The sequence below is a fragment of the Acinonyx jubatus genome, chromosome C1, assembly GCF_027475565.1.
Source record: "Acinonyx jubatus isolate Ajub_Pintada_27869175 chromosome C1, VMU_Ajub_asm_v1.0, whole genome shotgun sequence".
Classification (NCBI taxonomy): Eukaryota; Metazoa; Chordata; class Mammalia; order Carnivora; family Felidae; genus Acinonyx; species Acinonyx jubatus.
Window position 1 is genome coordinate 20,208,716 of NC_069381.1, and position 15,956 is coordinate 20,224,671.

General features: G+C 51.4%; 1 protein-coding gene across 1 annotated transcript; it reads left to right on the top strand.

Moving 5' to 3' along the window:
* Nucleotides 1-3,126: 3,126 nt before the first annotated feature.
* On the top strand, nucleotides 3,127-14,756 carry TMEM222 (transmembrane protein 222). Its single transcript, XM_027059955.2, has 6 exons — nucleotides 3,127-3,387; nucleotides 9,231-9,315; nucleotides 10,549-10,580; nucleotides 12,201-12,297; nucleotides 12,382-12,512; nucleotides 13,664-14,756. Exons 1-6 carry the CDS (start codon nucleotides 3,194-3,196, stop codon nucleotides 13,749-13,751), a joined length of 627 nt encoding a protein of 208 aa, XP_026915756.1. The 5' UTR covers nucleotides 3,127-3,193; the 3' UTR covers nucleotides 13,752-14,756.
* Nucleotides 14,757-15,956: the final 1,200 nt, after the last annotated feature.

Sequence of the window (15,956 nt, forward strand, 5' to 3'; positions counted from 1 at the left end):
GAGGGATGACGTGCTGGGCTCGTTCTCTGAAGGGCAGCCCAGTGAGGTTAACTCCAAGCAAGTCCCAAGGGAGACGGCAATGAGGCTTGAAAAGCAGGTTGGGGTTTAGAGCCAGACCATGGGGGCCTTGAATGCCAGGATGAGGAGTGAGGTCGCCTGAGGGAGGTGGTATGTGAGCCCTGGGGACTCATAAATGGGGCCAATTGAGGGGGTGGGTGACTCCCACGGAGAGAATGTGCCCTGAGTTCACTCTTCAAGCAGCATCTTGCCCTCGAAGATTTCCCAGCTTGGCAGTTCCAGCTCTACTATCCTTCCCTCCCCCAGCCAGCCCTGTAAGTGGATCCAGATGGTCATTCCTATTTTAGGTCGGTGTGTGTGTTGAGGGGAGGGGCAGCTGTGAGCCCTGTCAATCCTTTCCTGAGCTGTCTGTTAGAGGAGCTTCTTCCAGGACCCTGCTGTGATCCTCTGAGCCTGGAAGGAAGTGTTGGTCTTTGATGGAGATTTCCCATCTGTCTGTGGGTGATAGAGGTGGCAGCAGCAAGGGAGGCAAGTCACAGGCCAGGGAGGCTTTTTTATTGGGTGAGAACACCCAAGTGATGTGTGCATGTGAGAGGGGGGCCTTGTGGACAGGCTGAGGGGTTGGGGGAGAAACCTGGGAGAGACGTCCCAAAGGAGTCATAGGAGCTGGCTTCTTCCTCCAGGTACCTGGCCCTCTTCATGACTCTGCTTCTGTAGCTGCCTAGGCTAAGGAGCTAAGGACCTCTGATCAGACACTACTCCTAACTACATGCCCAGCAGCCCCCATGGTCCTCTTTAAGAAGCTTGGGACACCAAAAAGTAGCAGGTGATAAGCTAGGCTCCTGCCCTGGGACTGTCTGTAGCCAGCCTATGATACCAAGCTTGTGTGTGCCATTCATTCATTTTTTGCAAATGTTTATTAAGCAAATGCTATGTGCTAGACACTCCTAGGCACTAGGTTTACAGAAGTAAACAAGACAAATATAGTCTCTGCCCTCAAAGACTTTCCAGCCTAGTGGGGGAATCCAGCAATACATAGCTACAAATGTACTATAAAGGAAAAGAACAGGGTATTCCAAGGGAGATTAACAGGGACTTTCTGATTTAGGGAAGGACTCTCCAAGAAAGCCACATTTAATCTGAGACTTGAAGGATAAATAGAAGTTAGCCAGTTTAAGGAGGTGAGGAACATTCAGCAGACGAATGTGTGCCAAGTCCTTGGGGGCATGAAAGTGTGTGGCACATGAGAGGAACTGAAAAAAAAGGCCAGGGTGGCTGCAGTGTAGTGAACAAGTAAGACAAAGGGCATGACGCGGGGCCTTGTAAGCCACGGTAAGAGATTTGTGTTTTAGCCTAAGTGCAATGAGAAGCCACTGAAGGTTGTCAGCGTAAATGTGGTACTTGTGTTAGTGCTATCAAATTTGTGGCAGACCCTAAGAAAAACTTCTTTGATTGTTTATTCCTCCATATGTACAATAAATTATTAAAGGGCACCCACCATCACTGACGGAGGAATGTATAAGACAAAGACCTTCCTCGGAGCTTGTAATCCAGAAGAGATTAGCTATAATGACTGAATCAGGAAGTAGTGTAACTTATTCATTCAACAAACATATACTGCACACTGAATCTATTCCAAACCCTGTGCTAGATGCTGGTTGCTGTTTTTCAAGGATCACACACTACACGTGGATCATGGGAGAAGCCAAACCCACTCAAAATGTTTTTACTAGGTTAGAATCATCATCAGCTGTGATCTCTGTAAGGCCTTTTTTTGTTAATTTATTTTTTAAATGTGTGTGTTTATTTATTTAAAAAGTGCAAGTGAGGGAGGGGCAGACAGAGGGAAAGGGGATCCCAAGCAGGCTCCAGGAGGCTCAATATCACAAATCGCGAGATCATGACCTGAGGGGAAACCAAGTCTGATATTTAACCGACTGAGCCACCCAGGCGCCCCTGTAAGGCCTTTATAAAACACCCATTCAATCATTAAATCAATAAACATCTAGTGGACATCTGTACTAGAAACTATATTAGCTCATTGAAATCAGGACCTTAGAGTTCCATGAGACAGAACCCCCAAAATGTATTAAAATATTAGCTGTTAGAAACAGGAAGGATAGCAGGCTTTTTATAGATCAGCATGGGGGGGGGGGGCGGGTAATTCAATGGAAGAAAAATACATTCCCAAGAAGGCATAGCTCCCACTTTTCTGATTTTGTCCCTACTTCCCTCTAGCATGATTTTTAGCTGCTGCCTTTCTTCTTGACCCTACATTTCCCCTTCCCATCCCAGCAGATTCCATTTTCTTTGGCTATCTTGGCATCTTTTAAAAGCCCAATGTATCCATGATTTAAGCCTATCTTCTTTATATTGGTGTGTGATCTCAGACAATTGGTTAACTTGCCTAAGCCTCAGTTTTCCATTTGCACAATGAAGGGATCGGATCAAATCTAAGGTTTGTGATTTGTTCCAGCCAAGGTGATATTCACACTCCTGCACACTGCGCTCTGCAAAGCCTTTTTCGTTCTTTGCACGGCTGCACGCATCCCTGCACCCCCACCCCCGTGCCACCTGGCAAACATCAAGACAGCTCAAATATCTCCCGGCAAGTCTCCCCTGCTTATACACACTACGCACAGCGTTTTAGTCTGTCCTTCCTCTGCCCTACCACTACCTCGTCAGAGACCACAATGAAAAGGACATGGGAGATAGACTTGAGTTTGAGTCGTGGCCACTCACCTCACCTCATGAGCCTCAGTTTCTCACTTGTAACCTGAGGGAAATAACCCAAATTCGCATGTTTGACCAGTTTATGGGGATTAAAAGCAAAACATTGTATGTCAAGTGCTTGGCACCTAGGAAGTGTTCAATAAATAGTGACTATATCACACCTCCTGGGAGGCCTCAGCGTACTGAATTATGAATTCCTTGTTCAGTCTCTCGCGCTAGACTCCGCGCTGCCTGAGGGCATCCCTTCCGCAGCAGTGCAGTGTAGGCGCAAACACTCCGGGCTGACGGGCGCCGAGACCGGGAGTCAGGCGGGCCCGGCCCGGAGGGATACGGTTCCAATTCCCCGGGGGAAGGCGAAGCCAGCGGACCTCACCTGCCGGAAGTGACGCCACGGGGCGAGCGGCGCCGGAGCAGGGGCCTGCCGGAGCGGGGCGCGCGCAGCATGGCGGAAGCGGAAGGGAGTTCGCCGCTCCTGTTGCCGCCGCCGCCACCCCCGCCCGGGATGGCGGAAGTGGAGGTGCCGACGGCGGCCGAGACGGACAAGAAGCAGCTCAGCGGCTCGGGCAGCAGCGCCATGGACGTGGACCGGAGCCGCTTCCCCTACTGCGTGGTGTGGACGCCCATCCCGGTGCTCACGTGAGTCTCCCCCCGGCGGCCCCCCGGGGACGCGGAGTGTCGGGCGGCCCCAGGCCAGCCTCCGGTTCCGACGCCCTGCAAGCCCTTCTCTAGGGTCCGGCCCGCACTCCTCGCCCCCTGCGCGGAGACAGTTTCTGCTGACGAATGGGACACGCTCCTCGCCCTCGTTACACCTGGTCTAGTCAGGGAGAGAGGCAATTGTAGACTGGCGGGAAAGGTTCCGTGGCTGGGAAGCTCAGGACCTGTGGGCGTGCAGAAGAGGGGCCCCTTACCTGGTCTGAGGAGACATTTCCATTCATTCACTGCTTTGTTCATTCATTGAGCAAACGCTTGCTGATCACTTCCTGTACGCAAGAAGACGGAGTCCCGAGGCGAGAGTGGGAGTGTGGCTGGGACCACACCGCTTCTTGGGATGTCAACATTGAAAAGGCCCCCAGAGATCTGGGAGTCCAACCCTTTGTCTCAAAGATGATGAGCCTGGAGATCACATACCATTTCGGTTCTAAGGCGAGTTTAGGTCCCAGAGTGTCTGCCTCTCAAAGCAGTGTTCCTTCTGTGGCCTCGTTTTTTGTCAGGAGAGAGAGCAGGTGCTCCTGTAGTTCTGCCGCCTGTTTTAGTGGGGAGCTTCTGGGTTGGGGGGGAGCTGGCTTGCTGTCCTATTTCAGCCTTGACAACTGATGAAAACCACACAAAACCTCACAGTTTCTCTGAATTTCACAGTCACTTTCTAAGGTGGGAATTTCTCTGATGAAGAAGCTGGGCTTCCTCTGCACCATTAAAGGTCTGGATCAGGTTCACATGCCAGTAAGCAAGGGCATCCCAAACTCAATCTTCTGACTCCACAACATGCTCTCTTTTGACTACTTCCCCTCACCTGATGAGAGAAATTTGTTCCCTCCATCATAAAGAGCCAAGTGGTGGTGTGGAGAAGGGATGGTTTTTTGGCTTTATATGTTGCTGATCCAAAAATGACTTTAATTTCTGTATCACGTTAAAATGCTTCACTTGCTTTGTGTTTTCAACTGCTTATGCATTTGTTTAAAGCATCCAAGTCTGAATCCTTTAAAAATAAAAATTTTAAGAAAGAGTGTTCATTTATTCATTGAGTGTGCTTATAACACATTTGCTCAGTGACCCCTTTGTGCCTAGAGTAGTTCTGAGTGATAAAGATTTGAAGAGACAAAGCAGATATGGTGCTTGCTGTCATAGAGTTTAAATCATGGTGGAAGGAGATACACAGTAAACAATAAGCTAATAAGAGAACTTCTGATAATAGTGCTATGAAGAAAATAAAATGGCAACATGAGAATAACTGGAAGAGATAGGGAATATATTGGTTTTGCTAAAAACCTGTCTTGGTTTTGTTTGTTTGTTGTTTTTTATTTTTTATTTATTTATTTATTTATTTTTTGGTGTTTATTTTTGAGAGAGAGACAGAGTGCAAGCAGGGGAAGGGGCAGAGAGAGAGGGAGGCAGAATCTGAAGCAGGTTCCAGCCTGAGCTGTCAGCACGGAGCCTGATGTGGGGCTTGAACCCATGAACTGCGAGATCATGACCCGAGCCAAAGTCGAATGCTCAACCAACTGAGCCACCCAGGCGTCCCCTGAAACCCATCTTGTTTTCTTAAGATCTCTTTGGCTTTTCTCGGTTCTCAGAAACACATTCATAGAGTCCTCTGCTCTTCAGAGAACTGATAGCAACATAAGGTCGAGGCACAATGATCCCCAGTCATCTCGGCTAGAAGCAGCTCACACCCCCTTTTTATTCACATCTATATGCATGCGTTCATAAGATAAATAAGCCATAGTTTCCCTGTCAAACCTCCAGCAGGAGGGGGAGAGAGAGATGACCTAACCATTGTAGTGCATTGTGATGATTGCTGACCTAGAGTGCAGAGCTAGGAATAGATGTGGCACAAGGAACCGTCATGTGTCTTTGGAAGGGGGATCAGAAAGGAGGCAACTGAATCCAAAGATTTGTCCACCCCCTCAGAGATGTTGACAATTCTGCATGAAAAGCCAGATGATAGCTGCTGCTACTAATAAAAGCAGCTAAGACTGGATACGAACTCTGTTCTCGGCTCTATTCTAAACATTTTATATTCATTATCTTCTTCAGTCCTTACATCAACCTAATGAAAATAGATACTGTCATCCCCGTTTTATAGATGAGGAAATAAAGGCTTAGAAGCTAGTATGGGGCTTTTTCCACTGAGACAGTCTACCTTACCAGGTAGAACCCTCTAGGGTCAATACCTGATTCATCCTTCCCTCCCTCCCTCCCTTCCTTCCTTCCTTCCTTCCTTCCTTCCTTCCTTCCTTCCTTCCTTCCATGAATAGTATTGAGGGTCTATTATGTACTAGGTCTAAGTAGACAGTAGTCCATAAAGCCACCTTGGAGCTTGCCTTCATGGAGCTTCCAGACAGACAACTACTTGGAGAGTTGTTGTCTCCAGCCTCTACTCTGATTTGTGACACGGCTGTGGTATGTGGGGTGCTGGTCAAACCAGATGAAAGGAATTGGCCGAAAGAATTAGGCAGGTGAGATCAGGGTCTGAGAAGCCAGAGGAGCTACTTTCCTGTAATTCTCAGTGTCCATCCTGTGGCCACTGTGGCTGTTCAGCAACTTACTCTATGCCAGTCTGGCCAATTAGGTAGCAAGTGTTTATCATAAACACCTCATGGTAACAACATTGAGGAACTACCAAATGCAAGGAAGTGTGTCAAGCACTTTGCAAACATAGCCTACTTAATCCTCACAACAATTGCCCCACGTTGAGGTAATTATTACTCTCCACCCCTCACTGACAAAGTTGGGAATGAGTAACTTGCCCAAAACAAAGACGCAACCCAGCTCTGCCGTCAGAGCCTGACTCCACTCTTAAATGCAGGACATTGATTTATTCATCATTTATCAGTCAATGAATTCATGGCTCCAGCTGCGTGCCAGGCACTGCTCTGGGGACCATAGTAAATAAGAAAATCCCTGCTCTCTTGGAGCTTCTATACACGGGAGAGACAGACAGTAACCATGTAAGTAAACAAGATGATTTCGGGTAGCAGCAGATACTGTGAAGAAATTAAAGCAGAGGAATGAGATCTGGGGTGGTATATGGCTGTTCTAGAAGGCCTGGCCAGGGAAGCCCTCCCAAGTTGATAGTTAAGCTGAGGCCTAAATGATGAGAGGCAGCCAGCTGTGTGAAGATCTAGGGGAAGAGTGTTCCAGATGGAGGCAAATGCAAAAAGAGCATTGAGGTGGGAGGATTTGGTGTGTTTGAGGAACCAGAAGCAGACAGCAGCTAGAAAGAGGAGTGAGGTTATTTCAAGGGATAGGCAGGGCCAAACTGTCAGAAGGAGTCTTAAGTGCATGTTAAGTGTCATAGGAAGCCATGAACGGGTGTTAAGCAAGGGAATGATGGAACCTGAATTATGTTCTCAAAAGACCACTCTGGCCACACCACCCTTTCAGATGCCTGGGCTGCAGACCTAGGAAGACCTCTGTCTCATCAGTCATAAAACCGCCCAGTGTGCCTTTTAAGGACCTTTTGAACCCATTTTTCTCACCACCCTATCAGCAATACTCTAGTTAGCATCTCATCTCTGGCCAATATTCCAGAATAGCCTCTGAACTGGCCACGCTTCTTCCCTCCACTCTCGTCCCCTCACGTTCTCCAGACACGTGCAGCACTTTGCTGCTTTGGAGTTTTGCTTTCATCTGCCTGTTGACATTCTGTCGTTTCACAGGCCATGGTTAAAAGTGACGTGCTCCGTGAAGGTCTTTGCTAACTGCCCCAGCCCCTAATAATCGCTTCCCTCCAGGTTCGGCCTCCACCTCCCTAGCAAGGTGCAGCTTTGAACCCAGCACTTGGCCACTGGCCCTGTAACGAGTCCTTTGTTTTGTCCCCTGTGAGTCCTTAAACTGGATCAGTTGGTCCAGCACCTAGGTAGAGCCCGGAATACCATGGTTCTCACACTACAGACAGCTTAGGGGTTCCTGTATGTTTTGCATATTGGGGTCCAACTGAAATTTGGTTTTTAAAAAATTTGAACTTTAAAAGTTCCTGGAATATACCATGCTTTTATCCGTATCTTTTATCGTTCCTCTTACTGTTATTTTCCTTAGAGCAGCCTTCCCTAAAACCTTACCCACCAATCCCTGCCCCAAACCTGCACACAGATTGGTTTAAATGCCCTCCACTTTTTTTAAAGCTTTTTTACTGAGATATACACCATAAAGGGGACAAATCTTAAGTACGTGGCTCAATGATTTATACATGTACTTTTTTTTTAAGTTTATTTATTTATTTAGAGAGAGAGAGAGAGAGAGAGAGAGAGAGTGTGTGTGTGTGTGTGTGTGTGTGTGTGTGAGCAGAGGAGGGGCAGAAAGATAATCCCAAACAGGCTCCACACTGTCAGTGCAGAGCCTGACACAGGGCTCAAACTCACAAACTGCTAGATCATGACCTGAGCCGAAACCAAGAATTGGACACCCAACTACCTGAGCCACTCCGGTGCCTCTTATACATGTACTTTTATGTAAGGTTTCTTTCACTGCCTAATGTCTTTGAGAATATGTGTTGTGTGTAAAAGTTTGTTCTTTTTTCATTGTTACATACTATTTCATTTTCCGACTATACTGTAATTTACTTACTCCTTTTAGTATTGTTAGACATTGGATTACTTCTAGGTTTTTTTTTGGTAATCAACTTTACTGGGGTGCCTGGGTGGGTTAGTCGGCTAAGCATCTCACTTTGGCTTGGGTCATGATTTCACGGTTCGTGGGTTCGAGCCTCTCATCAGGCTCTCTGCTGTCAGCAGAGTGCCTGCTTCAGACCCTCTGTCCCCCTCTGTCTCTACCCCTGCCCCACTTGAGCTCTGTCTCTCTCAGAATAAATAAATAAACTTAAAAAAAACAACTTTATTGGGGGAGGTATGGAGAGAGGCTGGTTAAACAGGTGATGGGGACTAAGGAGGGCACTTGTGATGAGCACTGGATGTTATATGTAAGTGATGAATCACTGAATCTCACTCCTGAAACTAACATTGCACTATATGTTAACTAGCTGGAATTTAAATAAAAACTGGGGGGGGGGATCCATTTTATTGGGGTATAATGTATATACAATAAACTGCACACATTCTAAGTGTGCAGTTCAGTGACTTTTGACAAATGTTTCCAGCTATTTTGAATGAAGGTGCCATGAATGTTCATGCACACAGCATTGGTGGACATAAGGATTTGTTTCTGTTGGGTGTATGCTCTCAAGTGGGATTGTTGAGGGGCACCTGGGTGGCTCGGTTGGTTAAGCATCCGACTTTGGCTCGGGTCATGATCTCATGGTTCGTGAGTTCAAGCCCCACATCGGGCTCTGTGCTGACAGCTCAGAGCCTGGAGCCTGTTTCACATTGTGTCTACCTCTCTCTCTGCCCCTCCCCCACTCATGCTCTGTCACTCTCTGTCTCTCAAAACAGGAATAAATGTTAAAAAAAATTTTTTTGAAGTGGGATTGCTGAGGCATATAGCCTAATTGCCAGTTTTTGAAGGCAGTAAAAACGCCCTCCAGCAACGGAGAAGAGCTCCGGTCACCCCCCACCCTCACCACACTCCACGTGATTGTCCTTTGGGTTCAGCCATTCCGTGGCGTGCAGTGGTGTTCCATTGTGCTGTTCATTTGCACTTGCCCCTCTTTTCTTGCTTCCCTAGTCCCCCCGGCCACCCTAATTGGCACTCACTATATAAAATTATTTTCACATATTCTCACACCGGATGGAGTGTCCCCAGTGTCTGTCTGACTAGCTGGAAAACCCCCTAAGCCCTGTACTTTCCCTGTCCTTTTTTCACAGGTGGTTTTTCCCCATCATCGGCCACATGGGCATCTGCACATCCACAGGAGTCATTCGGGACTTTGCAGGCCCCTACTTCGTCTCGGTGAGTTCCCACTCTGCCCGCCTCTGGTGGGCTCCAAGGCTTAAGCGGAAGGCTGGACTGTCTTGTCTGAAGCAGCCTTCCAGTCTCCCCGAGGCCCAGGAGAATGCAGGCCCCCTACAGTCCTGGCCCTGGCCCTCTGCTCTTCACCAGTGTTTGACCCCTTTCCCCCTTCTCTTGCCTCCAGGACAGGCCAGGAGGGCACTGTGGCCAGAAGGATTCTTAACTAACTGACCCAGTCCTTTGCCCACCCCTGGGGTACCAAGACATGGGTAGGGGTTAGAGGCAAGAGTGGAGAGTCAGATCATCCAGGAAGCACATCTCTGGACCTTCAGAAGGTGGGAGTCACAAGGTGGGGGCACAGGGGAGGCTGACATGGTTCCCCGGGTATGGCCACGGAGAAGAGGAGGTGGGGCTTGTAGAGTGAACCCACTGTGTTCCTAGGTCTGTTTCCTGGGGATGTGCCCAAGATGGGTACGGTGGGCTTCCTCCAGATGAGTGGGCAGCATCCTGCCTGTTGGCAGGTGGCAGCTTCATCTCCGTTATGGGCTGGAATGAAGAGATGTGGTGGTACCAAGATGTTTATATTAATAGTTGTCGTGAGCATCTTAACATGACATAGGTCGTTTACTCGTATATTTTTATAGCAATTCATCTTTGACCAGCTCTGTCAGCTGGTCTTCCTGATTCTGAACCCAGCATCTGTTCCCGCATAACTCCCGTACCCAGATCTTATGCGGCAGGTCCAGGACTTGAGTGAAACATGTCCCTCCTAGGAAGCCTCTCAGGCCCCCTCCCCAACCCCTAGTCGTGCTCTGAATGCAGGCAGGCTGCCACTGCGTGGGCCACCACCGTTGGGTCAGGAGCGCAGAGGGTGTTGTCATTTTTACCACCGAGGGGACTGCCTCCCTGTGATCAGTCAGAGGTTGACTGGAGAACTTGGAGCAAATGAGGGCCAGAGAAGGTGAGAAAATTGCCTGGGAGCCGCAGAGAGGGGCAGTTGTGGCGGCCCCTCCAAGTCTCGGGTTTCTGTGCACTCCTGCCGCAGCGCTGTCTTCTCACAGAGAAACTGCTGCTGGCACCTCAGCTGCTGTGGCAGCCCCAGAGCAGAGCCCAGCCCCACTTCTGCCCGCCTGTCATACCCCCTCTTAGTCCCTGCACTTCCACCGCTGACCAGGTCTGTCTGCCAGGCTAGATGCGCGTTCTCCACTGACTTCTGCACTTTTCCCTCAACAGGAAGACAACATGGCCTTTGGGAAGCCTGCCAAGTAAGTGAAGAGCATCCGTGTGACTAGCCCTAGGGCCAGGCTCCTGCACGAAGCAGCAGGGCAGGCTTTCTGAGACACAGCAGGAGCCGCCCCCTGAGGAGGGGGCGAGGGGAAGGGTGGCCAGGCCCCACCAGAGCATACAGCCTGTGCCAAGCGTCTTCCTGCACCAGTCGCTGGCTGGGTCCTTTACCTACACTCCGCCTACACTCGGAGACTTTGTCTCAGCTCTGCTAGGTCATATTCAGCTCCACTGGAAGGATGAGGAAAGACAAAGGTCTAGTCAAGATTGCACAGGAAGTAACAGAGCTGAGACTCACACGCAGGTGTCTCATTCCAAAATCTAGATTCTTCTGCTCCTCAGGAGTGAACAAGCCATTTAAGGTGTAAGGAGGCACTGTTTGGAATTCTGGTTAGAGAAAATAAAAGTAGTCAGGTCCTCTAGGAGCTATTGTTATACTTTGCTTGGGATTTTTGGTCTCTTTTCTTTTCTTTTCTTTTCTTTTCAAGTAATCTCTACACCTAATTTGGGGCTTAAACGCACAACCCCCAAGATCAAGAGTCACATGCTGCACCAACTGAGCCAGCCAGGCACCCCTTTATTTTCTCTGTCTTGGGGGCCCACCTCAGCTATGGGCCTAGTGACAGTGCTTCAGTCAGTATGCTCAGAACAGTCCCTATGGTCTGAGGCTGCCCCCGCTTGGTCAGGTCCCAGGGAGGAATTGGTATCCCACACCGCAGAGGCAGCCTGAAAGTGGCTCCCTGACCCCTGCTTACTTCCTCAGGCAGGTGGAAGTGTTGGCCAGGGACCTCTGGGCTGTATGTCTGCTGCAAGGCTGTTTTTCGAGGTCAATTTTCAGGGTACCCGTTCCCAGACAGGAGCCTCCGAGCAGCCCCAGTCCATGCCCTGCCTCTAGGCTCCTCCACCAAGCCATTCCCCACACAACCGCCAGAGGGCACCCTGCCCCCCCCAGCACTTCCTGACTTGAGACCCTCTGGGCACTCCCTTGTTTGGAACAGCCGGTCTCAGCTTGAGGTCTGTGAGCTTTCAGCTCCATGGGCTCTTCTCCCCCTCACCCCCATCGGGCATTTGGGGGAGGGAGGGACTAGGAGAGTGCTGCTTGCGAATAAACTCAGGGTGACATTCACATCCCCCATGACATGGCCCCACCTGCATCTCCCAACTCACCTTCCAACGTCCCATCGCTCTGTTTCTCCCTGTGAGTCCCCCAGCAGTGCCCAGCCACTTAATTCCCGGTGCACCCCACACAGTCTTGTGCCTCTCCCTCTGTTCAAGCTCCTTCCTCTGGCCAGCGTGCCCATTTCCTCTTTTGTGCGTGGCTAACCCCTCTTCCTTCAAACTAGACTCAGATGTCACCCCAGAAGCCTCTCATACCCCCCACATCAGCTTAGTCTGTATCTTCCCCAGGATCCACATGGCACTGGGCATGTCACACTGGGTTACAGTTGTCCACCGTGTGGCTCTCCCTGGACTCGCCTCACCCCTACAGCCTCAGCACCCAGCTCAGGGCCCTGCACGGAGCAGGCGTCAGGGAACATCTGTGAAGCTGAGTGACCGTAACAGAGGTGAGCCAGTGCCCAGAACTCCCTCTCTCTTCCCAGGTACTGGAAGTTGGACCCTGCTCAGGTCTACGCTAGTGGGCCCAACGCATGGGACACCGCCGTGCACGACGCCTCTGAGGAGTACAAGCACCGCATGGTAGGTGAGCTGCTCCTCAGAGCGGGAGCCAGGGTGGCAAGGCCCCCACAGCCCAGCCTGACCCAGCCCTTCCTGCGTCTCTAGCACAGTCTCTGCTGTGACAACTGCCACTCACATGTGGCGTTGGCCTTGAACCTGATGCGCTATAACAACAGCACCAACTGGAATATGGTGACGCTCTGCTTCTTCTGCCTGCTCTATGGGAAGTACGTCAGGTGAGCTGTCCACCTACCGCTCACCCCTGGGGCTGCTCTCTCCCGAGGATCCCAGCAGGGCCATTGTGGAGTCCTGTAGCCAACAGGGACAAAGCAGATGCTGGTTGGAGCCATGAAATTTCTAGAGCGACTGAGTTCCTGGTGGAGAGGAAAGTGACTCTGCTGAAGTTCACCTCCACCTGGGTCCCACCCGTGACATCTCAGCCACCTGCCTTGGCCTCTCTAAGCTATAACCCCCCCCCCCCCCCTTGATAAAATGGAGATCATGATTCTGGCTCCTGGGAGAGGCTGTGAGTCCACAGAGCCTGCTCAGGTCAGGTGAACAGGTAGACCCTCAAAGGAGGGTGTGGTAACTGCCCCAAGGATCCCTTCCCCCCATCCCTCAGCAGAGGCAGGGTTCTGGGCAGGTGGGCCTCAGTGGTGGCCTGGGAGGACCTTTGAAGCCAGAGCCTGACAACCTGTAAGGTCAAAGGCAATTTTCCAATTCACAGGTAAAGGGAGCTCAGAGAGGTTGAGTGACTCACCCACTTGGGAGGCAGCACTCACCTGGGCTCACCTGGCCACCTCTCTGAGCTTTCCTGTAGTTGCACTCATCATTAAGAGCTTCTAAAAAGGAGACACTTAGGGGTCTTTTTTTTTTTTTTTTTTTTTTAAAGTCCAAAAGTCTTTTAGAGGCTCCTTGAGAAGACCGTAACTGTGGTCACACAGAGACTGAGGCAGAGCCCTGACTCCCAATCCCTCAGCTCTAGCCACAACATTATGCTAACTCTTGCCAATCTCTCCCCTCCCAGTGGGCCTCGTTCTGAGGGCTGTGGGCAGAGGGCAGCCTGGCTTCCACGCTGAGACTGAAGGCCTCCCTAGAGAGGGGTGATTGTGGATGGAGCAGTGAGGCCCAGAGATGGCAGACACGCCTGCCCAGTGAGGTGTCAGATGTCCACCAGGAACCTGGAACAGCCCCTGCATAGGACTGTGATTGGTGGTCCTGTGTAGTCAGTGCCGAGCTGGGCTGGCCCCATTCCCTTACCTGACCAAATTTGGGGGTTAAGTCGTGGTTCCAGGAGCTTCCTTAGCGGGAGCAGCCCCGGACAGGGCTCTGTGAAGTGCTCCCACTCATCGGGCCCTTCCCATCCTGACTCCCCTCTCTCCGTCAGTGTCGGGGCCTTCGTGAAGACCTGGCTGCCCTTCGTCCTCCTCCTGGGCATCATCCTAACTGTCAGCCTCGTCTTTAACCTTCGGTGATGGCTGCCTCATGGCCTGAACCCACCACACTCCTGAGGAAGCAGACGCCACCCCTTTTGGTTCCAGATTCTTTCTCACCCCAAAAGGCAGGGATGGGTTTGCTGGTTTTGACCCAGGGGTCTGGGCTGGATGGGATGGAATAAGGGCTGAAGATGAGCATGGGGCGGGGGTGTTTGTTGTGTCTCACTGGTCACTAAGAAGCTCCCTGTCCCCTCCTTCCCAGGCTTGTGACCCCCGCCCTTGAGGCACCCTCTTTGTTCATCTGTTGGAAAAGCCTTAGCTTCCCTCTGTAGCGTTGCTCCTGCCACTGCCTGCGGGGCTCCCTCTGCCTCAGCCCAGTGCCCGGTGGGGAGGGGAGCACATTTGGACCACCGGACAAGGCAGCACAAGGGGCCAGAGCTGGATTTGGAGCACATCTGCCTGCCAGGGCTCTGGTCCCAGGGTGGGTGGAGGACACCGAGAAACCTTCATAAGCTAAGCTGCTCTGGGACCTTGACTACTAGCCTCTAGAATGGTCTAGTAGGGCTGGATGGGCCCCCAATCAGTTGTCTGCCAGAAGCTGCACCAGGGGCAGGTTGTGCCCTGTCTCCTGGTGTCCTCCAGCCCCTGCAGCCCCTGCTTCCTACTCTCCCTGGGCTTCCCGGCACTTGAGCCCATCTCCCCCTGCAGTTTGGGGCCTGGGCTCCCCCAGTCTTCCTGGACAGGTAGCGTGATGCTGACATGTCCAGAGCGACCCCCTGTAGCCCAGAGCAATGTAAACAGAACTGGGCTCCAGCCCCAGGTATGGGCCTCGCATCGGTGAGGGCACCCCGTGCATCCAGGATGTGGGGAGCCGTCAGAGCAGCCAGTGCCATCAGGGAGCGGGAAGGGAGCCGTGTCCTCCCACCTGCCATAGCTCCCCTTATCTTCAAGCTGTAGAAAGGGCACGTGCTGCCCCTCACTCCCGCTCCATGGATTCCTTGTGTGGGGCTCCCTGGGCAGGGCAATAAAGAGTTTGACTCCAGACTCCAAGGTGTCTTGTCCTTGTTTTCTCCCTTCAGTGGTCTCTTGCCCCTTCAGCTCCTTTCTCCCTGCTGTCCTGCCCCCTGGAGAGCGGTCTGGTTGGCAGGGCCGTGGTGGAGTCCTCGTCCAGTGCTTACCTCATGCAGAGCTGGCAGGCATGTCCGCCTCCCTCCAGTACCCCTGGCCCTTGCCCGGGGCTGTGGGAGCTCCGCACCCTCCCGTGTCCACCATCCGTGGGCTTTCTCCTCAATGCAGATGAGTACTGATTGGCAGGTGGGGCTGTGCAGACCAGCGCCCTGGGCAACCAGGGGTACACAGTTTGGGAATCACCCCAGCCCCGGCTCCTACCTTAGCCATCGGTCATGTCGCCGAGTTCCTCATGCTGATGACCCCCAGCGATCAGGTCACCGCCCTGCCCCATGGCACCCCACTTCTCAGGGACCTCCAGGCCAGGACCCTGCTCTCCAGCACGACGGCAGCATTTCTGTTGCTTTGCTTTCCTCCTGTTGAAGTTACGGCCCTCCTTGCCAAGGTTTGGCTTAAAAGCCACTTCCTTAGTGACGTCTTTCCTAACTTGCTCTATGGCATCTATCATTTTAGTTGAACTAGCCAAGGATTTGGTCTCTGAATCCTGAGGGCCCTTTGTGTTCATCTTGAGGATGACCTTGAGGGAAGCTCTAGCTGCTGGCCCTCAGGGCCCTGGAGGCCTCTGTCAACTCATCCCTGACCCTGCAGGGCTGGGGTTTCTCCAGGGCAAGACAGAGCCACTCCCTCCCCACTTGAGAGCAATTGCATTTTCAAAACTCTGTTTTGCATGTTGGGATCCATCTGCGAGTTGGGGGGGAGGGGGGGGGAGTTCCTGTACAGAGGACAACCACAGCAAAACAGAAAAAAGTTGTAAGGCCTGCTCCAGCCCAGCAGAACTTTAAATTAGCCTTGGGAAAACAGGATATAAAGGGGCCATAAAAATCACCAATAGTTATTGAGTGCTTACTGTGCTCTAGGCCTTGGAATAAAGTATCATTTTTCCTCACCACAGCCCAATGAGGTCAGTGCTATGGTCCCCATTTTACAGATGAAAAAATAAGCACAGAGAGGTAAAGTGATTTGCTCAAGGGCACAGAGGTAGGAAGAGTGGAACCGTGTTCAAGCTCAGTAGCCTGGTTCCAGAGCCACCCCACAAGATGTCCTGGCTGGAGCACA